Here is a 24,692-nt window from a genome sequence, read left to right as displayed (position 1 = left end):
AAAAAACATAAACTATTCTGTTACACAAGCGAATAAAAAACCAATGAAATATCAATATAATATAGAAATTGGTATGTATATTATAAACATAAAAGTAAATTTATGAATGCCCTCTTAAGACATATAATTATACAGCTTTTATCTCATAGTGACCTACAGCTTTAGTACTACACAATCACAGTCAAAGAGGGGATTTGGGGACCAATCCTCCACCGCGTAGCCAGCACCTTAGTGGATAGGGCTTGGCCCTTGGGAGGTGGGATACTAAAATTCACCTTCCTGCTGAAAAGGGACTACCAGGCACATGGAGTTATGAAGGTGACCTGAAAATGGCAGAGTAATGCCTCTTATACACTCCAAAATCAAATCCTATGAGGATGAATTTGGGTAATTGCAAGGGAGATAAACACATCTTGAATGAGGGAACTGTGACAGAGAAAAGCATGTCTGAAAAAAGCATTGTGGTGTTGCGGGGAGAAAGATTAAACCGTGGCGCTCTGCAGGGAACAGGTGAGGGTAGAGAGCAGGAGTGTCTTGTGGCAGAAAGGATGACAGCATAGCCAGGACAGTGACATACTTGCACCAACAAAAGCAGATTACCCTTCCTGGAGGCACTTCTGGGATTTAATTCCACCACGTGTGACATATAGAGAGCATCATTAAAAGTGTGAGCTATTAAAAACCCCACCAGGGTATGCAAAATGCCACCAGGTTCTGCAGGTGAGTTTGTCTGCGATGTGGGTTAAGACAAATGGGACGAGGTGAACTCTCAGGCATGGGTGTCATCAGCAAAAAGGTGGGAGCTGAAGCATTAGAGGCAGAGGTGCCCAAGGCTGTGCACAAGGCTGGGAGAAGTTAAAATTTCAGGGTTTAGAGTAACTTTGCTTCATGTAACTAGAAGCTGAGACCCGAGCTGCCTGCACACGAGGCCAGCTGCAGTCAGGCTTCCGCAGGTCCTGGGGGTCGAAGCCTGCGGTGGGGCCGGGGCCAAGGCAGTGACCCGCAGCCAGGGCACCGGGCCGGGGCAGCTGCCCGGAGGCCCCGCAGCCCGCCTGAGCCGGACAGCAGGGACGTGAACTTCGCCTTGGCGCTCCCGGAGCCGCCCTGCGCCGCTGCTGCTCTGCGGTGCCCCCACCTGCGCCCAGCGTGCGCAGCGGGGCCGGGGCTCGCCACGGGAGAGGAGCATCCCGCGGCAGGCAGGAGAGCTCCGTCCCCCCGCCCCAGGACCAGCCCTGCCCCTCCTGGGGGCGGCCCCTCGGCGGGCACAAAACCGGGCTCGGCGGCTGCTGGGGAGCGTGGTGCTTCCGTCCCGCCGCCGCCGCTGCCGCGCCTCTCTGTCGCTCTCGGCCGGGGCAGCGCCGCGCATGGAGGCGGCCGCTGGTGGGGCGCCGCCGCCCGGTGCTGCGGCGGCCGCTGCGCCCGGGGCCGAGACGTCTGCCGGGGCCGCCGCCGCTCCTCCGCGCCGGGTGCTGGCGATGCTGGGGGCCAAGCTCTGCACCTGGTGAGTCCCCGGCCGCGGCCCCCCGCGCCCCGCCAGCCTCCAGGTGGAGCGGGGCAGCGCCGGCCTGGCGGCGGGGGTCCCACTCCCGGCCGGGGTCGCTCCCCGCTGGAGGGAGGGGGGGAGGGAAGGAAGGGGGATGCGATCTGTCCGCGCTGGGCGCGTTGGCCGGTATCGCGGCCAGGGATGCGGTCGCTTATCTGTGCCGGCGGGAGAAGCCGTGTGGCGCCCGGCCCGGGGCCAGCGCCGCCGCGGGGGGCCAGCAGGGAGCGGGCCGCGGGGCTGAGCGAGCCCCGGATGCTTCGGGGAGCTCCCGAGGCCGTGCCCCGGCCGGGATGCGGCGGCAGCCGGGAGGGCCGTGGCCGCTGGGGCGGGCTGCCGGAGCGGGGCTGGGCGGCCGGGCTGCTGCGGCACACAGCCGGGCGGCCCCTGCCAGCGCTGCGCTGCGAGCGCCGGGACAGGCCCTTCAGCTGAGCGTAGAGTTAGGGTGCCATGTGTCTGGTTTTGTTGAACTGTGAGTGTAATCTCGCATATTCGCAAATGCTCTTGAGCTTTGGGTGTGTTTTTTCTTTTTTTAGTAATTCCGGCTTACTGTTTTTCTGTTTTCCTGTTTTTTCTGTGCTTTCAGCTATTCGCTGTTTTTCTGAACTTTTTATCTATTCTGTACTCTTGTTCTTCGCAATGGTGTTGATAAAAGTTGTGAGGGGCAGAAAAGATAACAGAACAAAATAGTAGAGGTGAGGAGGTGTGGAGTCCAGAAAGACCAATATCCCCTTTCCTTCCATCCTTGAATCAGTTTAGGAGAGAGACCTGTTCAAGTGTATCACTTAAAATGTGAGCACATGGAAAACTCGAGGGAAAAAAATCTGCCAAGATGTGCAGGCGTTGCATGGTGTCCCAAAGCTGGTACTTGGAAAGTGCTGCCTTTCATGAGAGCAGAACTACCTCCTCTGGCTTCCAGCCTGCAAGAGCTGCCATTCACTCAGAGCATCAGTTTCCATCTAGGAAAAAAAACCCCAAAAAAATCCATGCTCAGAAGACTTTTTTTGGGCTCTAGATTTGGTCTTTAATAACTATGGCATCAGATATCCTTGGCTGACAAATATGAGATGCTGGCTGGCCTGCCGCTCAGAAGCTGGAGCCTGGCGACTGGGCTGCATGGAGCTGTGTGCTGGTCAAGCAGAGCCTGGTTCGGCAGATCAAAGGCTGCCTTTTGGTTATAAGATTTTTTCTCTTCTTCAGGCCTCCTGCCTGTCAGGAATGCCCAAAAAGACAAGTTAGGAACGTGTGGAACGGTTCAGTAACCTCACCTGTGCTGGCAGTTTTGCCAAAATGTTGCCAGAGGGCTACACTAAGGGAGTCTATTGATGGTACTTGTAAGGAAATGAAGAACCCTCACTGACTTCTGTGAGGTGGTGTCTGAGATGCTGAGCTGATATTTTTTTCTTTGTTTTTCCCAGGTGGCTGGAAGCTCAGCCACTTCAGTTTTGTTAGAGGCCTTTCTGAGTCGTAGGAAGGTTTAATACTTGTATGTAATAACAGATTATTTTTTTAGTGAAACCAGTAGAAAGTACGCTTTCTGATTCTTGAAACTAAACAAGTCTGTCTTATCTGTTTCTTACCTTTTACAAATTAAATTGACTTCCATTTCAAAGCAGAACAATGAAATATTAACTTCTGAAAATGTAGTTCTTAAAAATACTTTTTCCTGTCCTAAGTTATCTGCTAATCATGTTGGAATATGGCTTCAGTCTGTCCCTGCATTTTCCTTTTAACTACTCCCAAGAAAATGTGAAATAATTCAAATGAAATGGTCTCCCCCCACACCCCAAATCAGGAAGAGTTCAGTAGTTAAAGCTGTGCAAGTAAACTGTCTACATGAAGAGCCTTGCCAGGCTTTGTCTGTGTTTAACTGGTGGTGTAAATACATTTAATTTTTGAAAAGCTGTATTTTCATGAAACAAATCACATTAAAATTATAGGATTTGTTAAACAGCCTATAAAATTGTTAACTGTGGGCTTATAAGATTTTTTTCTATTACTTCCTCAGATACAGACTCTGATTTTATTTTCATATCTCGGGGTATTTTTTTGCATTTCACGCAGAGCCAGAGAAAGCCGGCCTGACTTTATCTTGTCAAGAGCCGTACGTTGTTCAGTGTTAGCTTTAGACCAGTGTGTGTCAAACTGTCGTGTTCTAAAAATCCCTAGAATGACTCCTAGCTTTCTCATAGCCATAGATGCAGGTAGCTAAGGCATGGTGGCTGAAGGGAGAGAAGTACTTAGTAGCCAAGTACCAAGCAGTAAAAAAAATAACAAAAAGCCCCCAAACTATAAAACTAAAAGGCCATTTCAGACCACTTACCTTGCGTCATCTGAGAGTCCAGAGTGGTTTAGTCCTTACCAATGCATTAAAAAAAAAAGCAGAGAGGATCAAGTTCTGGCATGGAAAATTTAATAATTAATATATTTTTAAAATTATAAATTATTAATAAGAAAATCATAGTAATCAATACCCACGCCAATACTGGAATGAATGGAAACTCATATCTTTGAAGCGTTTCTCCTATAACAAATTGTCATGCAAAATGAAACCAGTAGGATTTAAAGTTTGCTCTCAGCTTTTACAGCAGGTCAAATGCTTTTTTAAATTTGCTGTAGGAATTTAGTGGGCACTGAAATAATAAGGCTGCTGAGCCCACGTTTAATGAGGGTCATCTTACTCTGTTTAAGCCACTGTCTTGCTGCATCGAGCCCAGTGCATTGTGCTGGGAACATGCAATGTGAAGAAATTTATTTTGATACCTTGGCAAATGGTGTGAGGGGAAACCATTGCGGCTGCCTGCTGAGACTTGCACCTGGTGTTGGACGGGGGAGTTAGGGCAAGAGGCTGTAATTTTACGTGCAGATGAGAAGGCTGCCAGAAATGTTGTGTGTTGGGATTCATTTTTTTTAGGGCAGCCTTCCACTGTCGGTGAGTAATATCTTTATATGGTTCCTGTGATCTTAACGTTTTGAATCTGTTCAGGGAAGAAAAAAATCCCTCAATTAAAATAAGAGGGAAAATAAAGAAGGGATTGAGGCAGGATGAAGCCTGCTTGCCTTGTCAGATGCCCTTCAATACTGTAGAAATAAATTCTGTAGGACTGCTGAGACATACATTAACTAAATAGCAGTGATTACTGGTGCAGTAACCCCTAAGCAAACAGTCTGGTAGATTCTGGACCTGCATCTCTTCCCATATGCAAAACCACAAGGAGATAATTCCTGAGGTACTTTAAAACTGGAAAAGTGTAGTTATTAGAAAAGCTGAGGATCAGCTTGGTGGAGTTATTCCACTGCAAGAGGGCAACCAGGTCTTTCCTGGTTTTTAATGAATAATGGTTGAAGCTGATCAATCGTTAGCAAATTTGAATGGCAGCAGACTCTCCAAAACACTTTTGCCACCTTACTGGAACATGGTCGCTCTCAGTTTGCCAAACGCTGTGCATGTAGAGTATGGGCCTCTGCTATGGAGAGGGTGCTGTAGTTCAGGAGAAGCAAAGCTACCCCTTGCGTATCATATCCTGGAGGAAAAGGTTTAAAACCTTGTCCCACAGCAGTCTGTGTTAAACGAGCCAGATGCTTGCGGGGTAGTATTGCCTGTGCTTCTGCCTCTCTCTCGCACTGCCTAGGGGGAGGGTGAAGGGGAATTTGCATCCTGGAGAGCAGAGCTTCTGCTAGCCAAGGCAGCTTTAACCTCTCCTGGTAGTGTATTGCAGAGCACAATTTATTTTGTGGCCTATGCAGGCTTCACAGCTTTAGTCCAGTAAAGTTGCAGCAGTTTTGCCCAGCTTTGGCCCCATTGCTGCACCCGTTTCCCAGCTAGTCCAAGCACAGGGTGAGTTTAGTCCAGTAAATTGCTAAAGGCTTGCTCTGTGCTTCCTGGTCTTAGGGGTATGATGAAATATTTTCTGCTACTTTGGAGCAAGAAACTCTGTTTAAATAATAAAAAGTATGGATGTATTTATTTTAAATGCCTGAAACTACATTTTCCATGTGGTACTCGCCGTGTTATTTCTTCCTGGAAATTCCAGTGAGTCTTCTGTTGCCTGACCTCCTGGCAAAGCAGCCGGAGTTCACAGGGATGGCAATGGGCGAGCTGGAACCCCATGCCTGCTTGAGAGAAGAGGTAGTCTCATCCCTGAAATTTTAGCTAACCTATGTTATGTTCTTCTTGGTGGCACCTGATTAAATTAATTCTTTAGATGAACATAAAAAGACATTTCTGCATCAGCCAGAGTTATTAGCCAGAACGTGTCATCATGATTGCTGATTTGTTTGCCAAATAGCAAAATCAAATCTTTGACCAGAATAAAAAGAAATCCAATCGAAGTGATGTGGCTTTAAAGGTTTATTGTCTTTTTTTGTGTACAAATACATATATATATGTGTCTCAAAAAATACATGTATGTACTTTATAGCACTGTTTATGGTTAATGTTCTGCTATAAAGTAGCTGTGATAGATTTCTAGCTGAAACATGGTCTCTGTTGCTTACTTCAACATTCAAAATGCTAGAAATGAGAATGTTCATTTTTTCACACACCCGTTATTCACACAAGGCTGGATAGGACCTTACAAAATTGTCATGTGATACGTGAGTGCTTAATAACGTGAATGTGCATTGTTGCTGGGATTGGCAAGGCAAGCTGTAGCAAAACGTGAGGCTTGAATCTCTTGGAAGTGCAGCATGGCTGGACTTTGCAGAGATTTGCTGTCTCATCACAGTAGACTTGGGAGAGAAAAATGTGCCTAGCAGCATTTTGAATGTCAGAAGAGCTTTGGTGTCAGGCTGCACTGAAAAGAGATTCATGCAGCTGAATTAGGATCCATGCAAAGGTGTCTCGCTCATCCCATATGACTACGATTGTAGTTGGCTTTAGCACCCCTGAACGCACCCTCCTTGTATCTGGCAGCTGGATTGCACAGCGTAGCTGGGTGAGCTGGTATTTATTACATTAAAGTCACCCACCTTGGGGACAGCAGCCGGTGTTGCTGTCGGGTGGTGTGCCTGGCATGTGGGTGCCCTGCCAGAAATCATCGGGCAGCAATGTGGGCACAAGGTAGGTGCAGAAGCCTCATGGGTTGCTTTCTTCCCTTGCTTGATTACTTTGAGTAGGAACAAATAAATCAGTTGTGCAGACAGTTAGTCTCGCACTAAAGCCTGAAGAGTAAACAAATTCCATGTGAACTTTGCCGAGCTGTACAGACACCACAGCACTGAGCCCCTGTCACTATGTACTGTGAGTATGCAGTAGAGGCTGGGGTGGTACAAATCTGCACAGCTCCACTGTCAGGAAATAACAGCAAGCCAAAAGATACACAGCAATCTGTGCATACTCCTGTTTGCCCAGGAGCATCTGGAATAGTTCACTCTGTATTAGGTGAAGTACAGCTACTCCAAGAGCGTGAGTGGGTTTTTTTTTCCCTCCCTGGCTGTGGATTGGACTCCAAAGGAGTTGTAAATGCTGACATGATCTGTGGCCAAAATGTGTTCTTAACTCCTTCCTCAATTACAGCAGGAAATGATTGAATATAGCAGAAAGAAGCCACAATAAGTATTAATTATAACAATTCTTACTTTAAGAAATGATTTTTTTTACGGTGAGAACAATCAGTCACTGGAACAACCTCAAAGGTGTGGTCGAGTTGTCATCGCTGGAGGTTTTCAAGATGTGACTGGACAAGGTGCTAGATAATCTCACTGAGGCTTCCTTTCCCATGAAAGGTTGGACCCAGGTGATCTTTGAGGTCCTTCCGACCTGGGCTGCTCTGTGATTCCATGCTTAATGTTTTTGTTTTCGTTAGCACTGCTCAACTTAGGGTCTCAGTTCACTTTCAAAGGCTCAGGTCTCGGAAGAGCCTGAAGGCACTTGTGCCTTATCTCCGTATTGCAGATTTCTATTGAGCAGAGTCAGAATGGGATTCTGTGGAGGACGAAGGATTTAATTCAGGCATGTGGCCTCTCTTGATGAGAATAGTTCGTGCCATGGGTTTGAGCCTGCCCAAGTAAGCTGCTTGAGGATCCTGGCAAATTATCACAGTCTCCATCAGTGGTGGTTTGAACTGGCCTGACTTCTTATATGGCTGTTACGAGGTTAGACTGTATCTTCTGGGTAGACAAACTCCTGCTTACCGGTAAATCAAGCAACATTGATAGGGAGTAGAAGAAGAATAAAGTGTCAGTCTAAAAAATTGCATTTTCCCTGTAGAACTATCAATTTTTTTTAAAATCTTGAATGTTTAAGCTTACTGTGTTGTCTTTTATATTCACAGGCATATTTTGAAAACGATAATTCTCGGCCAGATGCTCTCCTTGTTTATCTGTGGGACTGCTGTTACAAGCCAGTACCTAGCAGAACAATACCAAGTGAATACTCCAATGTTTCAAAGTTTTATCAACTATTCTTTGCTTCTTCTAGTTTATACAACAATGCTGGCATTTAGGACTGGTATGTGAAATATGGGATGGGAGATTCTGGTTCATAATTTTTTTTCCTCTTCTACATTTTCCTTTCATATTTTGAAACTAAAGAAGTCAATAGTTGTCCTGTTTTTTTTTTTAAAGTTCCTGCTGAAATTTCTGCTTTGTGATAACACATGAAAATTAATTTCACAGGTTACATGAGCATTTAATTTTATTTGAATTCATATCTGTTTAAAATTACAGGCTCTTTGGTTTCAAGTCCTATGTTGTATAAGGGAAAATAGGCTTTGTTGTAGCAAGCTTCTTTACCAAAGGCTATTTAATATTCCTCCTATTTACTCTTTAAACAACTCTAGTTTGTGGTTTTTTTCCTCGTGGAAGAATTTCTGTGCTTTTCATTATTTGCATTGTCTACTCTCAGGCTGCATTTTGCTGTTATTGTATCTTTCTTAAGGAGGGGCAACTGAAATTGAACAGCTCAGTATTATCTTGCCTTTTAAAAGCATAAATCCCTGTGCAACATTTGATTGGAAAGAAATGCATATTGATTGCTGCTTTCTTCTAAACAGGCAGTGACAGTCTTTGGCAAATTTTGAAACAGAGGTGGTGGAAGTATATTTTTTTGGGACTGGCTGATGTTGAAGCCAATTACATGATTGTAAAAGCCTACCAATACACGACCCTCACAAGTGTGCAGGTAAGGACCCATCTCTCTTTTTGAACTGTTGTTTTTATTACAGTTTTGGACTAGTTTCTGAAATTAGATTCGTAGGACAGACATGAAAGCTATTTAAGCCTGAAAAAAATTTCCAGTATCTATTTTTTCTCTGCAGTACAAGGAAGAGCATCCTGCATCATGAATAACATTTCCAGGAAGCAGAGAAAATTGGCCGGTATTGCTTAGTGCCAGTTCCTGAGTTGAAGTGTAATTATTTTGATAGAAAGCACTTCTAAGAGTTTGTTGACAGCCACTCAGGTTTTTCTCCAGACACAAAATAAAAATTTATGACCAGATAACACTCTGCGCAGGATGTTGCTGACAAGAGCAAGGTAGATCTCTTGCCTAGTCCTAGAAGCTGTGGGAGATGTTTTGAGATCTAACCCCACATGTGAAGACATACTAGTGTTGCTGACCACGCAGGGAGATGTTTTGAGATCTAACCCCACATGTGAAGACATACTAGTGTTGCTGACCACGCAGTGAGGGACCAGCCCTATGGCTTTTGGATGTGGCAGTTCAGTTCAGGCCCCTTTCTGGAACAGATGGAAGGGAACTCAGTGTGTCAGGCTCCTGAATTGACAGTAGACATCCTCTGCAGTGCTGGTGCTTGTTGCTGTGTTGCTGCGCTAGGAAAAATCTTGTGTTCTGAAATAGTTCTACAGGCAGGAGGGCTAAAGCTGGGGTTTCGTTGTCACCCTATGCAGACAAGCTGCTGGAAGAGTTAGTGCCTTCCTCCTGCCTCCCAACTGCATGCCTCTGAGCTTACATAGCCAAATCCCTTGAGAAAACTGTCCCAGGACAGTTTGAGCAAAGTCAGAGTAAACCCTGCCGCTTGCTGGGCTATTGGCAAGCTGTGTCAGGCCCAAGTGAGCTCACTGTGTGGCTCCACAGCTGCTGCTAGAACAAGGGAGAGGCCGGTGCAGAAGCGAGAAGGAGGAGGCGGAGGAAGTGTGTCTGGGGCTGTTGCCAGCCTGTGCCAGCTCTTACCAGTGGTGTATCTGTGGCTGGGGTCATGGACTCACTGAAAAAAAAAAAACCAACAAAAAAAAAGTACCATACAGAATTGGCTGTTAGTTGGAAAGGAGTGTTTAGATGTCAGTGTTTTACAGAGTCAGACTAACAAGGGTTAATATTTAAAAGAATTACTGTAAAGCAATAAACTCCTGTGGTTGGGGCTCCCTTTAGCAGGCTGCAGTAACTTTTCGTTGTTACTAAAGACCAGTAACGTGTGCCTGTTGGAATACCACATTTCCACTTCATACTTGTATTATGAATCATTAAGCCTCTAATTTCCATACAAATAATGCCTAAGAAGTTAAAGCTTTAAGTGACATGTTTCAGTCTCAAGATCAAGTTAAGCTCATAATTGACACTGTTTGATAATGTACTTTACAGCTGAAAAAGCCAGGACTTTGATCCAAGTTCTCAGAAGTGGTAAAGCTATTCCCATGATTGCTTTCATAGAGACTTTTAAGAAGGAATAGATAGAGCAGGTTGTCCTGTCCAGTTGCCAAGCTCAGGCATTTGCTTGACCCTTTTTCCCATGTGGTAACTTTCAGACTGATGCTGCTTTGTGTCAGTTCAGTAACTGCGGATTTGTTGGAACTGCCTGTTGCACTGTTTCTTGCACATTCTCTGAAGGCACTAGTTTCTCACTGTTGTCAGTAATGAGATACAGGACAAAAAAGAGCCTGTGATTTGCTCTAGTACAAGGCATTTGCTGTCTGTCAGTAGCAAGCATTTCTGCAGCTACATCAGAAACCGTTGTTCAGAGCACCCAGCCTGATGGCCTGTCTGCAGTACTGGCTGTGAGTGGGTGCCCAGGGAGCATGGAAGCAGTGCAGGGGTGTGTGGCACCTTCCTGAATACAGGGTAATCACTGTTAAAATGCTGGCTTACTGGAGCTTCAGCTCCATCCTATGAAACTGATCTTCAAAGCTCTCTGAGCTCAGCAAGGAACTTCCATGTATTTTCTCACACATGTACACAAAAGCAGAGCTAATTTTCCTTTAGTTATAAAATACCAGCACTGAATGGATGGGGTTGGGAGATTTTTTAAGGAGATATTGGGGATGTTGGGATGGCAGCTCTCATTTCTTTGTAAGTAAAAAAAAATACGTTGGTCCACAACTGAACTCTTCCTGTTTGGCTGCAGCTGAGGCAATGCCAGTGAGACTCCTTGCTGCTGGTGTCCTTCTGACTTGTGGCAGGACTTGACTGTGCTGCTGTTTGACCACATTTCATAGCAAAATCCAAGCAGCCTAGCTGTGGTTTCATGTTGTTAACATGTTATTGGGCACAATTAGTATTTGCTCTGTAGGTAATTTGAGTGGAGTATTTTATAGGCATCTATTGACAGAATATCAGCTGATGGAAGAGTGTTAACCTCAACAGGAGAAAACACAGGATGAGCCCCTGGGGCTCAGCTGGAGGCTGCCCTAAGGGAGCCTTGTGGGGAAATGAACAGGATGAGCTGTGAAGCTTTCTTGCTCACAAAGCTGTCTGGAGCTGGCAATTATAAGCAAACCAATGACCTCCAACAGTCTATGATAATTTATTAACCTTGTATTAAAACATCATTTAATAATTTACTTGCCCTACCTTTAAAACCTCCTGTAAATTGTGGCCAAAGCCTGGCTTGAGTGAAAACATTTTTAAATCAAATCACCAGGTTGTTTTTTCCCCTGTGAAAATTCAGGCTAGAATAAATAAGATGAGTTTGCTGAGGCTCTAACTGGCAATAGCTATCAGTACTGCAATACTGCTGTTTATGTCATAAAACCTGAATAAATACATACTACTCCTGTAAATGGTTTAATTGACACAATTTATTGTGATGTTACATCTGCTTTGCACCTCTTTGAACTTGATCCTGTACAGAAGAGTTCTGTAACATAGTAGATGGAGGGAAGGCAAGATACCAGTAGTTGGAAATCAGATTTCTTCTGTCTGTAATTGAGGGTAATTGTCCCCTGGAACAGATTACCAGGGTGTGTTCTTCATCGGCTGGTGATGAACCTACTCTAACCATCCCTCTAACCAGGATGCTGTAGCTCTACAGTATGTTATTGGCGTGGATGCAGCAATTCCCCATCTGGTGTTACTGAAAGAGCTTCTGGCTCATTATGTACTACTCCCTTACATGCTAATTAAGAAAATTTTTTAAAAGGGTTTTCTTCCACTCTTTGGGTTGCAAAGCTGCTTAGAGGTTGGAAGGCTGTATGGTAAAACCTTAATTAACAGGGAAGTGAAAGCTTGCTTACTAGTAGAAGTGATGTCTACTACCAAGGGGGTAAAAAGTTCGCTTTCTAATGTTTGTAATATTTCCTGTTACTTGATACTAGTCAAAACAGTTAGATTTTGAGGAAGCGTTAGGTTTCTCTTGAGCCTAGACTAAAGGTAAGGTAGAGGAAATGGCCTGTGACTAGATAGAAACTCAGAGCATGGTATTTTTCAGTAAAGCAAAGTTGTATTGAAATATGTGGTATCACATACTAGGACTTGTGTGGTTGTAATGTCTCATAATACAGCCTAGACAAGTGCTTCTGCACTTTACAAACAGACTTTACAAACTGGACAAGCTGGACGCAATCCAAGGAGCAAAGACAAGTAAAGGCACTGTTAGGGTTTAATCTGTAGTAACACTCCCCTTAATGCCATGCTTGTAAGACTGAAGTCTTACGTAGTTATGAACAAGTAAAACCGGACGTAGCATGAAAGTCTTACGACTTTGGTTAAAACCCTTGGGGACGACGGCTGAACTAATGGAAGTCGGCACAGAAGAAGCCTGCAGTGGTGCACTTAGGCAGAGGCTGGCAATGAGCATTGAGGACTAAGGGCTCTTGATTGTAATGATTATGCCCCAGTCCTGTTGACCTGGACCAAGTACTTTGTAGGCCTTCAAGAGGCCAAGTTTTAAGGAATGACATTTGAGAGTACTTTGTGAGTAGTCTTTGGAAGGCTGACTACGTGTTCCCTTATAAAGTTTCATGGCATTCTACTGAGGCAGGTCAAGAAAATGCACCTTTTTTTTTTTTTTTCCTCCAGACAATTTCAGAAAAAATAATTTTGTTGAACTAAATATTAAACCAGTTATGATTAGCTCTATGTTCTTGGTATTATTTCATTCTTCTAGAACACTATGCCCATCTTATGCTGCAGCATGTTTTTCTGTATTAAGTACACAGCTAAGTCTGGATACTTGCTGTGGTAAAGGAGAATGGGTAGCAGATGGGTGGATCTTAACAGCAAGGCAAAGATACGTAGGATTTTAGGAACATAAAGGGAGGAGATGATAAAGAAGGGAAAGAAAAGTCAGTGTCAGTGCTTATCATGGAGTGCAGACATCCCTGAACCATAGCTGTTCAGTCTGCCTGGGGGAGTGTCTGCAAACACATCTGAAGTGCTTTGGAACTCCACCTGTGCTTCTCTGCTGCTGCGGCATGGATGAGTTAGAGTGGGTTACCTGCTTCTGACTAATTGAGAGTCAGTTCTACAGAGTAATGAAAATGTGGTGGTGGCTTGTACATGCTTTTGTGGGAAGCTGGAACATTGGAAGGTGACTTTAGGAAAGCTGTTCTTCCCTTCCTATCTTCCTGCTACCAATTTTGCACATGGCTTCCAGCACATGTACTACTTTTTTTTTATTAGGATCCAGTTGGGGGAGGGGGAGAAATCAAAACCAAAACTGCAGAGTCAGATTCTTGTCCTAGTCACTTCAGTGTAAAATCACATTACTTGTACCCTTCAATGGTTCCACATTTTTGCTTTGTGTGCATGGAGCCCTAAATTCTTATTACAGATTTGAGGAGGAGTGAAAAGACAGAACCTGCTGGGGGAAAAAGGAAATGTAAATGAACCACCTCCTTGTATTGGCGTCACGTGGAGCAATGTGGTTTCAGAGCAACATCCTAGCATTTATTTGTGAAGCTGTGAGATTGATTAGATCCATCATTACAAGAGTCTCTAGATCAGTGCTTTCCTACCAGGAGAGAGCGGACCCCCACCCCAGCTCCTCCTTCACCTGCAAAATGCTTTTAATGGTAAAATGTGAGTGTGACCACTCTTTCAAACGAATCCACTGGGGTTGCTTTGTGACTTTCGTTAACATCTGATAGAAACGGAAAGTAAGAGCCTGTACATTTGCTTTCAGGGCAGTGCAGCTGAGATTTGGAGTGGGTTTCTAATTCAAACCATTTCTCTGTACACACAGCTGCTGGACTGTTTTGGGATTCCTGTGCTGATGGCTTTGTCATGGTTCATTCTCCGTGCAAGATACAGGCTGATTCATTTTCTTGCTGTTGCCGTCTGTTTGCTGGGTGTAGGAACGATGGTGGGTGCAGACATTTTGGCAGGGCGGCAGGACAGCGAAGGTAAGGAATCCTTTATTGTGGGGGGGAAGAGCAGAGAGATGGCTCCCATGGTGGGCTAATTTGTAAAGGAGAAAGAAGAGCAAATGCAGGGGGGGTGGATATAGTTTTATTTTAAAAGAGGAGAAGGCACACTGCTATTTGTATTTCTTCTCCTTTGAGAAGATGGTGGCTGCGGAGACACTGGTTTTATAGGGAGCTGTGGAATTTCTTTGCCTGTAGGTCTAGATTATTTTTTTTCTACCTTAAAAGAGAAACAGTTGTGTTAAGCTTAAATTTTGCTGCTGTTCATCAGACCTGATGAAGGGCCTCATTCTTGAAAGCTTGTTCACTTTTACTAATAATCTGAGATGGTCTAATAAAAGATGCTGCTTCTCCTTGCAAACCCTGCATTGCTTACATGGTATAAGCCTGCTGGCAGCCAGACTTCTCTGATTTGCAGTTTATGAGCACAAATAGCAAATAAAAGGTTACTCAGCAGCAGCCGACTTCTCCGAGTTATCTTTGGCAGACCCAACAGAAATGGTTCTTGTATCCCCAAGGCCCACAGGTCACAGCCTGGAAAGCAGGGGCTTACTATGGGAGAGCAGGAGGAGATGTGGGTAGGATGCCGGGATTCCTGGGATCTCCAGGAGGGAGGCTGGGCTCTGGGGACCAGGATCCAGCCAGGTGTAGATAACGGCAGGTCTTGTCTTCTCTATGGCAGGTGCCTGAATCAACCCATATCACAGCGATTTTATTCTGAATAAGAATTTTGAATTTTCACAGTCAGAGAGTATGAGGCAAGGTAAACTTCTGGGCATTGCCTTCAGCAGGCAGCATAGAGCTAAGCCTGGTTGGTGTGATTTTGGGGCCTTACTATAGGCAAGACACCAAGACAATCTGAGGTTTAGCTTTAATGCTATGTGGTACAAGTATCTCAGTCGTGAAGCAGAAGTCTTATTTCCCTGAGGCTGTAAGACAGTTGTGCTTTATTTGCTGACCTAAATATCCTTACTATTGCTTACCTTCATATTTCAGACGTATTTTCTTAGTGATTGCCAGCTGGCTCAGGGAAGGAAATCTTAAATCAATTCAAGGATTTAAACAACAGCGATCCTTTTGCTATTTAGCTGATGCATAATGGCATTTACTTGACAAGTGATTGTATCATAGGCAGTCCCATTTGCACAGTATAAATAAATTGCAGCAGAACACATGATACCACCCATCTGCAGCCCACTTAAGACCCCTGTGATTAACCTGAAGCTGAGTTCAAGTCCCGCTGAAATCGATAGACTGATTTTAGCAAGACTTGAATCAGGCCTTACTGCAAAAATGGGGTCAATATTCAGAAGGGCAGAGAGCATCTGTAACCAGGGATTTTCTCAACTCCCTACAGTGCCTAAGGATTGGACCAGACTATACAGCAGTGGCTTGGTCAGGATAAGGTTTAAATACCAGGTTTAGTTCATTCCAGACTGCAGGGTGAGCAAGTAGCAGAGACTGTGCTCGAACACCAAGGCATTGGTCTGCACACACAGGAGATGTTTCCTTTCCCCTTACCCTGGGAGGCACTAGGAAGAGATGTTAGAGATAAATTTGCTTGTCTTTTTAAGGAAAGTTAAAAAGTGTTTGCAGCATTACCCTTATTGTGGATTAATATTTCTGTACAGGTAGTGACGTGGTGATTGGAGATGTCTTAGTGCTTCTTGGTGCTTCTTTGTATGCCATTTCTAATGTGAGTGAGGAATACATTGTGAAAAATCTGAGCAGAGTGGAGTTTCTAGGAATGGTGGGCTTGTTTGGGACTATTATCAGCGGTCTACAGCTGTAAGGATCTAATATTTATTTTAAAACTAATTAAGAATATTCTACAGATGATTGTCTTCTGTGAAATTATGTTATTAAATTAATTCTTCATAATTAATTCTTCTGCATTTGGCCTATATGGGAGTCCTTCCACTTGAATTTCATTTTTGTTTGCTTGTCAGCATCCATTTTATATCCTTTTTGTATGCACTACTCTTACGACAGCAATCCTAAAGCTGAAATCCTGCAATTGAACACGTATGATACTTGGCTGTATTTTTGATTTTGTTGATCTTCATGAGGATGCTCAGTATGCTGAGGACTGTTCGCAGGAATGTATTTCTTAATGGATTTTATCTGTGGAAAAATTTAGTAGATAATCATAGCAGGAGGTCTTCCATATTAAACTTCAGTTTAAAATGAAGCCATGTATCAACCACATTAGGGTAACAGACCACATGCACTTAAGTGTGTCTGAATTTTATGTTCCTTGTTTCTCATTGTTATAGTTAATTATTTCCTCTCAAATAGTATATGAAATAAAACTGAATCTCTGAAGGATGAAAAAGCCTGGGAAGAAGGCGTAAGAATTAAATAAAAGTGCTTTTGACTTTCAGGCCTTTTAATTTTCAAGTCTGTGTTCATGCTTGTTAGATGTTGGGAGTTTGGGTCATTCAATAAATCTTCAAACAAAAAAATAAGGGATTATAAATCAAAATATTTCTTATATATTTTGGTAATTAAATTCTCTACTTGAATATGATTCTTTTTTCTTTTTTACTGTATTATATCTTTTCTCTAACTCTAGAGCCGTTGTGGAACATAGGGAGATAATGAGAATTCAATGGAACTGGAAAATTGGTATGTGTATGACAAAATGATGTGCATTTTTACAGAATACTGGAAAATTATAATCATTCAGACTTTGAATGCTGGGATTTTAATTTTCTTTCTCTGGATATTAAGCCATATTCGTATTGTCACAAATTTATTTTCTGCAAACTTTGCAGCTCAGCAAAGAGACAGGGTTCGCAGGATTGAACATTAAAACTTTTGAGCTCAGGCTTTGCATTTTGTGTATAATATGAAATAATTTTTCAAAATAAATTGAAATAAGTAAAAATTAACCTGTTTAATTACAGACATGTTTGGTGTCGGAACTTCACAAGAACATTTTTCTGTTGTCCTTCCTAAATGAAATACTGGAAAAATGGATTTTGTGACACATTTTGACCTCAACAGAACTGTACGTTGTTAAGAAATGTGGCTCTAACTTTCTTCAGTCAGCTGTTACGCTAACTAGGAAAGAACGAGAACTTTCTTGTATAGATACAGTAATTTTTGCAGTACAGGGGAGTCTTGGGAAAGAAGTATTTCTTCCATGTTTTTCTTGAATTTATGTTTCCATATCTTTTAGGAGACTTTCTCCTAAAAAATAAAATACGTAGTTTTAAGGCATCTGAAGAATATCAGTGTTCTTCAAAATCAATGTTCTGTGCCTTAAGAGTAAATTGTCATCTTGTTTTACAGCATTGCTGTTCACAGTGTTTGCCCTGTGTATGTTTGGGCTGTATAGCTTCATGCCAGTAGTGATTAAAGTTACCAGCGCAACCTCGGTCAACCTGGGTATTCTGACTGCGGATCTCTACAGTTTGTTTTTTGGACTTTTCCTCTTTTTCTATAAGGTAAGTACTTTCATTCTTTCACTACAATTTCAGTTACGTTTTTACTCTAAAATTAGAAATAAAGCATAATGTTCTTAAAAGCCCCTGAGCAATTATTTGCACTTGTACATTTCTTCACCTTGTATTGTTTGTTGTTGGCAGATGCCAATCAAGAGGAATCATACTTAGTTAATTACATGGCATTGCCACATTAAGCAGATAGTGTCTTTCAAACAATTTCACACTTGATGGAATACGTTAAGAGTTAATTTTAGGAGACAGCAAATAATTTCCTGAGGTGTTCAAATGGTAAGAGTCCTTGCTGTAAGCCCTGTGTGGAACAGTGTTGGATTTGGTTCATCTCTCCAAGAGTCCAAAGTGCAGGTTTGAATTTCCCTGTCCTGAAAGGCATTTGGTGGCTGAGAAGGGGACAGTTTGGCTTGATTTCCGGAAATTCGTATTTTCTTTTAGAAGTTTTATCTGTTCATTAAGAATATCTTGGGATAAGAATCAAGCTTTCTCGGCGCTACGACTAAGAGAGTAAAGGAACTGAAAAAAATGCAGATAGATATATTATTTTGTATGCTGTCCGAAAGGCAGTTACTTTTATTGTGCTCTAAAATATTTTTGGTAGTGCCTGTTCAAGCTAAATGATAGTGCTAAAAAGATTTCATGCCACCTTACACTTTTGATCCAGAATCATTTGTGGGAACCTAACTCGTTACAGCAGTTGGAGTAATTGAGTCGGTTGCTTGGTGACTGGAAGGGCTTAGTGGGAAGCTTGTGAATTTCACTTAAGAAATTAATTTGTATTATTCCATGTGGTTGCTTTCTCTTCAGCATTATGGACAGCCAGTAGCTTTTAGGTCAGATTTGTTTCTAAAAGTGAAGGCCAATTTATTTTACAGCACAGAGGTCTGGTAATGGTAGGGTCTGCCAGCAGCTAGATTTTCCTTTTCAAGAGCCTCTTAGCTCAGCTTTCCTCACTGTTTTGAGTTCCAAAATTCGCTCCAAGCTACAAAGCATCCATTAAAAATGAATGTAGGAAGTGAATCATACTAAAAATTTAAAAAATACTTTCTAAGTCACTTCCAAACATGCATTTTGGCATCCAGGTAGCTTAACTCAAGAAATGATTATGAATTCATATTCATCATAGTGAAGAGGTAAGCAAGAACTTTGGAAGGAATATAATAAACTTCTATCCTTCAGGATTTTTAATTTATTTTGGGGTGAGGTTTTTCTCAGAGCAGATCATCTCATAATTGCTAGCTGCAGGGTATTCTTTAGCAAAAAGGAAAAATGAATTGGAGAAGACTTTGGGGTTGTATTAGGGGTGAATTTCAAGTACTTATTAAAATAGGAACTTGCATCTGTGGTTAGAAACAATGAAGTGGTAAAAAGGGGAGTAATGATGCTGCTGCATCTTCAGTAATCTGAGGATCTGAGCTAGCTTAGGAACCAAGAATTGAGGGAGCCTGATTTTGACGCCGCTTTTAACGTAACAACTTGGCAATAAGATTTTCTGCTGCTAGCTGTATAGTTTCTTTACCTATGGGGCAAAGAAACCAGGCAGGACATTTCCTGGATTGAAAAGCACCCTGGACTCAGGAATCTACAAACAAAAATGAAAGGAATAGCTCTGTATTCCCCATTACCAGATGATATTTCACAGCAAGCCACTGAGGGCTTGGCTTGGCTAGGCTGTAGAATGGAACAAGCCATGGAGAGCTCAGCGTTGCTGCGGTCTGAGCCTGCTCTGACACGGAAGCAGCACAAAGGTGCAGCAGCTACAGCACAGACCAGGCCCAGGAATTTATGAGGTTTTGACTTGTGCCCAGTGTTTTGCTTATGCACTCAACTTTTCAGCCCCAACCACGTCTAAGGTGAAATGTGAATTTTGCGTGCCTGTTTTGATGAGCTCTTTTTGCTTTTACTCCATAATGAATCTTGCTGTGCTTGTTCCTAATGAGCTCATTGTATAGATCCCTGTAATCCCTCAAGAGATGTTAAAAAAGGTCTTCAAATGCTTTGTTATATAAGCTCCAGTGGAAATCGGTATACTGCAAATACAGACACTAGATGGAGTTACAGTCCTCCAGTAACGTTTAAAGCAGTCTTCAGGCTTGATAGTATGGGGATATAAGCTGCACAGGTACAACTGAAATTGGTGTTTGAAGCATTGAAGTTGCTGCAGTATTTGAAATAAAAAAAAAAAAAAAGGAAAGAAACCCAGGGGAAGGATGCTGAGCCTTCCCCAAAACCAAAAATAAAAAGAGCATAGGCCTGTTGGAGCAGCATGGTTAAGGTTCACCTGCGTCCATAGCTGCAGACACATAGGAAGGCCTTGGATGACTGCTACGCTGCAACAGCTTTGGCATCCTGGCTTGGTGACTGTGCATCTGCTCTTGGAGGAATTGGTTCTTAGAGGATCAGAGACACCTGCTGTCTTGTACGTACTGCAAGAGGGAGTCTGGTAGTTACTGCGACTGTCCAGTCTCGCCTGAGCCACATGTCCTTGCATACAAGCACATGTTCACTCCTGGCCTTAGGTTGCATTCTGGAGAAGTCATGCAGGTGCCTTGATCCAGACCCAAGCTCTGCCCATTTGATGGGAATGGGTCAGTCAGGGACCACAGACGCTGCTGCTGCCTCCATCAGGACATCTTCAGATCCTGGTGCTTCCTCCTGTGCAGAGTGAACACGAGTCCAGGCTCCTCCAGGCAAACAGCCAGCAAGGTGAGGAGAGGGGGCACTTATACAAGGCCACTGTGTTTCAGTCTGCTTTTCCTTTTGCGTGATGGTGTGCAAGGGTTTCTAAGCCAAGTGACTGCCAGCTAGGAATTGCAATGCCTTAATTGTAGATGCCTCAGTCTCTTTTGGATCAGAGTCCACCCTCCAGGTCCTACCATTCATTTCATCCAGCTCTGCTGCTTGATAAACTAGAACATGCTTTTCAAGCACATCTAAGGAAGCTAAAGAAGGAGGCTGGAGAATATTGACATTGTGATGTAGGATGCACTAAGTCCTTCATCCTACTGTTTAATCAGTGTGGTTTGGCAAAGGCAATACAGAGGATTTTAACAAATCTGATGAAAAAGTGTTCCTGGCTGTGGATAACTTGAACACTTTGTATTATTGAATTTGGTGTTATGAGGTAAGCATTTATTTTTCTGTCAAGGTGGATGAATCTTGGCAATTGTTGGACTTTTAACAGGGAAGTGAATGATAGTCAATCAAATGTCTGATGTGCCTAAGCAGTTCATACTCTTGCCTCACACCACTCTTAACAGAGCACAAATGCCAGTCCTGTAAAAGGAGCCCCAGTCTCCTCTCTTCAAGGACTTTTGGGTGTAGAGAGCAAACCAGTTTTGGTCCAGTAATGTTTATCTAGCCCTGCAGATGGCTGAGAGCTGTGCGAAGAACCATCTGCTCTGGTGACCTGCAGTAGAATGGAGAGAGTCATCTCTTGTTAGGACCTGTCATATTTGGCTGTGCTGAAGCAAAATTCTTAGGGGTGCAGTGTTTCAACATTCATGTGTGTAAATAACTGTCCTTCAGTATCACCATGTTTATGGCCATTTGCTCTCTGTTAAGATTCTTCTACGTAGACCTAAGGAAACTCCCTGTCCAACAGCGTTGAGGATGAGCTGCGAAGAAAACCAGTCAACAGCTTGAGTCTATCAGTGAGTGGAGCTGTTGAATTTTGATTTTCAGACTTGAATACAGATCACACTGATAATCCTCATTAAAATAATTTTTAAAAGGAAGGATAGCTTTCACATTCTTAAAACAGGGCAGCATTGACATGTTTTTACATCAGACAAGACTTAATAAGTTTATTCTTTCCTCTGCCAGTTTTCAGGTCTTTATATCCTGTCCTTTGTTATCATCATGGTGGGCTTCATCTTGTATTGCTCTACTCCAACTCGGACAGCAGAACCCACTGCCTTGCCACAGCCCAGCAGCACCGGCTTGGACAACGCTGCACTAAAGCTTGAGGAGAACGATAATGAAACTCTGGCTGTGACTGTACAGTTCACAAGAGGAGAAACTGTGGTGGTCAACGCTGATTAAAGAAATGGCAGCATTTCAAAATAGAGCTTTTTTTTTTTTTTAAACTGCCAAATTTCCCTCAAATATTAATTAATCTGGAGAATTGTTCTACTGCCAAGGCATATGTCATGCTGCGCTGGTTTTAATGCACTGGATAGACTTTTAAGGCCAGATCCTCAATCAGTGAAACTGTATTGATTTACCCTTGCAGAAAATCTGGCCTGTAGAAGACAGAGTAATATTTATGTGAAGTCTCTGGAAAGTGAGAGACTGTTATTTTTAAATGCTTAATTAACTTAACAGCAAATGTGTGGGGGAAAAGATAAGTCAAAGCAAGCTCCCAGGTCACTAAGTGGAGCAAATATGTTTTATATTGCATTAGGGACCTGAATCTGTAAGATGCTGAAGGCTTCGTGGTTCCCACACCTCTGTGCAGAATACCTTCAAACAGCATCTTGCAAAAGCCACTCAGTTTCTCACAGGATCTAGTTCTGCAAGCCATATTGCATACAGACACCTTCCACGTGCTGGTGGACTTCATTCCTCCACTGGAAGGTTTGCTTCTTACATTCCACCCGTATGTTTGTCTCTTCATATTCTGCACTCTGTTGCAGCTGGGGCTGCTACAAGTATTTTATTTTGAGTTTTGCTAGTAAGGGAAGTTTAAATACGTTTTTAAAATATAACTTTTTATAATGCCTTCTTTTTCTCTGCAGTGGCCTGTTGTTTGGTGCATTCCCACTAGGTGGAGGAGACAAAGTCAGGCCCTTGCTCTGTTCGGTAGGAAGTGAATATTTTTTTCCTGGATGAGACAGCAAAAGGGTTTGAACTGTAGTTCACATCTCAGTGAATTTCTCCCAGAAACAGGACACTTCTGCAGAAAGACTTGAATAAAATTGACATTTCTTAAAATAATTGAAGCATCTTAGCCATTCCTCATTGCAACAGTAGTGACATAATCTCCAAAACACTTAAGTGCTTTCAGTAGATTCATTGGCAGTTGTCCTCCCCCTCTTCATATTTACAGTAAATGATTAAAAAATATGAGGCTGCAGTTTTAACAGTAGTAAAACCATACTGGGATCTTATTTGGTTTTTTGTACAAGCCTTCTTAGCTCAGGTGTATGAAGTAATAAAAAATAAAGTTTTCAGCAGCTGAAGGCTCTTGGTTTGGTTTTTTTTTTAAGCTACAATTTCTTTATTGCCCAAAATGATATTAATTTTACTGATCAAATGGTTGAACTTTGCTGTAAATAGTAAATATGACGTGAATCATGTTGCTTTGATGTCAACGGAGACATCCTGCAGAGTCTGGCATCTCTAGGGGCTGGCGGATAGGACCCACGTTCTAGAGGAAACCTGTGGTGTGGAGCAGATTGTGGAGGCCAGATGAGATGCCCTGGGACCTCTGAAATAGCACCGCAGCCTATGGTTGAGACACTTAATGCTTCCTTGATGACCACACAGGGCCACTGGATTACTTTAAATGCTTAACCTTTACACAGCTAAAACTGGATGAGATGAATCCCAGATGAAGCTTGTGGCCCAACCTGCAGTATGTTCTTTCTGTGGTCACTGTGTGGCATTTCAGCATCTCTGTGGTGGTTGCTAAAACAGCTGTGTGTTGGGAAAGTGCTTTGGTGTGCCTGCACACCACATATGCAGTGCTTCATGAAAATCGGTCTCAGTTTATGCGCCTCAGGAAAAATCGCAGGGCACTTTGCACAGATGGCTACTGTGAATTGCTGTGCAACAAAGAGAAAGCATGAGGCAGCAGCTGGAGTTAGAAGCATGATGGAAAGTGTGGTCAATCAAAGGCTGGCATCAGCAGGTGAAAGCATTACCTTGGCAAATGGAAAAGGTAAAGTTAGCTCCTAAGTTCATAGCATCCCTTCTAACAGTTCCCATCAAGAGAAAAGCAGGTGAAGGTTTTTCCTTTGTGCCAAAGCGAGGAATAGAAGAGGACACTTGGCCCACCAGCTTGCTAATGTAGCACCTCCACCAGAGGGTGGTGCTTGGCTGGTGTCCTGTAGTGCTGGTGTGAACAGGAGGGGACATGGCAGCTTTCCCCCCCAGGGATGACCGTGGAGGTTTTCCATTAGTACCAAGTAACACAAGCTCTTACGGCGAGTGCATTGGGGTGGGCCTAGTGGGTTGAGGCATCTGCAGTGGTGACCTGTGCCTGGACAAGGGAACAGGTGACAGCCCAAAAGGTGTTTGCAAGGGGCAGAACCAATGCCAAAGGCAGGGACCCGAGTCAGTGAGCAAATGAAAGAAACAGCTAAAAAGAGAAGCCATCCTCTGGCTTCTACCCGTAAGTTGAGGCTGCTTGGGGGGGAAACCGATGAGGCAAGTAGGAAGTTTCGGGGAAATCCTGTTTATTGATGAAGGTGGCACTGAGTCCTGTTCTAAAAATGGGGAATCCTTTGCTTTCTGCCAGGGTCCCTCCAGCTGCCAGATTCCCCCGGCAGGTCCCACTGTGGGGCCATGCCTCCCTTGCCTATACTGCTCAGCATCTGGCGTGGAGCCTGCCCCTGCGCCGCTCACAGGAAGGACATTAGGGGTGGTTTTGCAGCTCCCTTCGGAGAAATTGCCTAACCCAAAACGCTTTTTAGTGAAATTTCTGTGTGAGAGGTAGAAATCACATGTGCCTGTTTGGGATGTTTATGACCCAACTTGCTGGTCTTTTTCTCATTGCGGAGTTGTGGTGGGGTTGCCTCACTCATTTCAAATGAGTAGTGAATTAAATGGTAAAGCACGTATTGGAAAATGTCAGGAGAACTTAGAAGCTTTACTGTGTCAAAAAGTAAAAAGTGCACCTGGTTGAAATGTTAATCTACAACATTGCTTTGATTGGGCGATAATCTTGCTGAATTAGATAACCATTAGCTGCTGCCTATTTGTCTGGGGCAGAAAATGCTATGGCTGTCCAGACTTGAGGAATGGCACTTATCCCGCCTTACGGATCTGAATTAAAGTAAGGATTAGATCTTGATTATGTGTTAAGAAATAGTTTAACCTTGGCAATGTTTTCTGAGAATTTGTAGATACATTATTTAGGGGTTACATTTTTGAGGGATTGTGAAAGGAAATGGATCACTCCTTGGATCTTCTTGTAGGTGATT

At 43.3% G+C, this 24,692-nt stretch overlaps 1 protein-coding gene across 2 annotated transcripts; it reads left to right on the top strand.

Annotated features, from left to right (window-relative positions):
• The first annotated feature begins 1,231 nt into the window (after positions 1-1,231).
• Positions 1,232-22,726, top strand: SLC35F2 (solute carrier family 35 member F2). 2 transcript variants are annotated; one of them, XR_008731062.1, is made up of 9 exons: positions 1,232-1,501; positions 7,816-7,991; positions 8,536-8,663; positions 13,900-14,059; positions 15,712-15,868; positions 16,656-16,708; positions 17,378-17,532; positions 20,064-20,250; positions 21,370-21,502. XR_008731062.1 is itself a non-coding variant. In XM_055702980.1 (8 exons), the coding sequence occupies exons 1-8, from the start codon at positions 1,365-1,367 to the stop codon at positions 21,586-21,588; spliced, it is 1,185 nt and encodes a 394-aa protein (XP_055558955.1). In that variant the 5' UTR covers positions 1,242-1,364; the 3' UTR covers positions 21,589-22,726. The 2 variants fall into 2 exon arrangements, 1 of the variants encoding a protein (XP_055558955.1); XM_055702980.1 differs by lacking the exon at positions 20,064-20,250 and having other exon boundaries at positions 1,242-1,501; positions 21,370-22,726.
• The last annotated feature ends 1,966 nt before the right edge of the window (positions 22,727-24,692 follow it).

Source organism: Falco cherrug, chromosome 2 (genome assembly GCF_023634085.1).
Source record: "Falco cherrug isolate bFalChe1 chromosome 2, bFalChe1.pri, whole genome shotgun sequence".
Lineage (NCBI taxonomy): Eukaryota > Metazoa > Chordata > Aves > Falconiformes > Falconidae > Falco > Falco cherrug.
The sequence above is the reverse complement of the archived record's forward strand: the minus strand, read 5'-3'. Positions and strand labels throughout refer to the sequence as shown.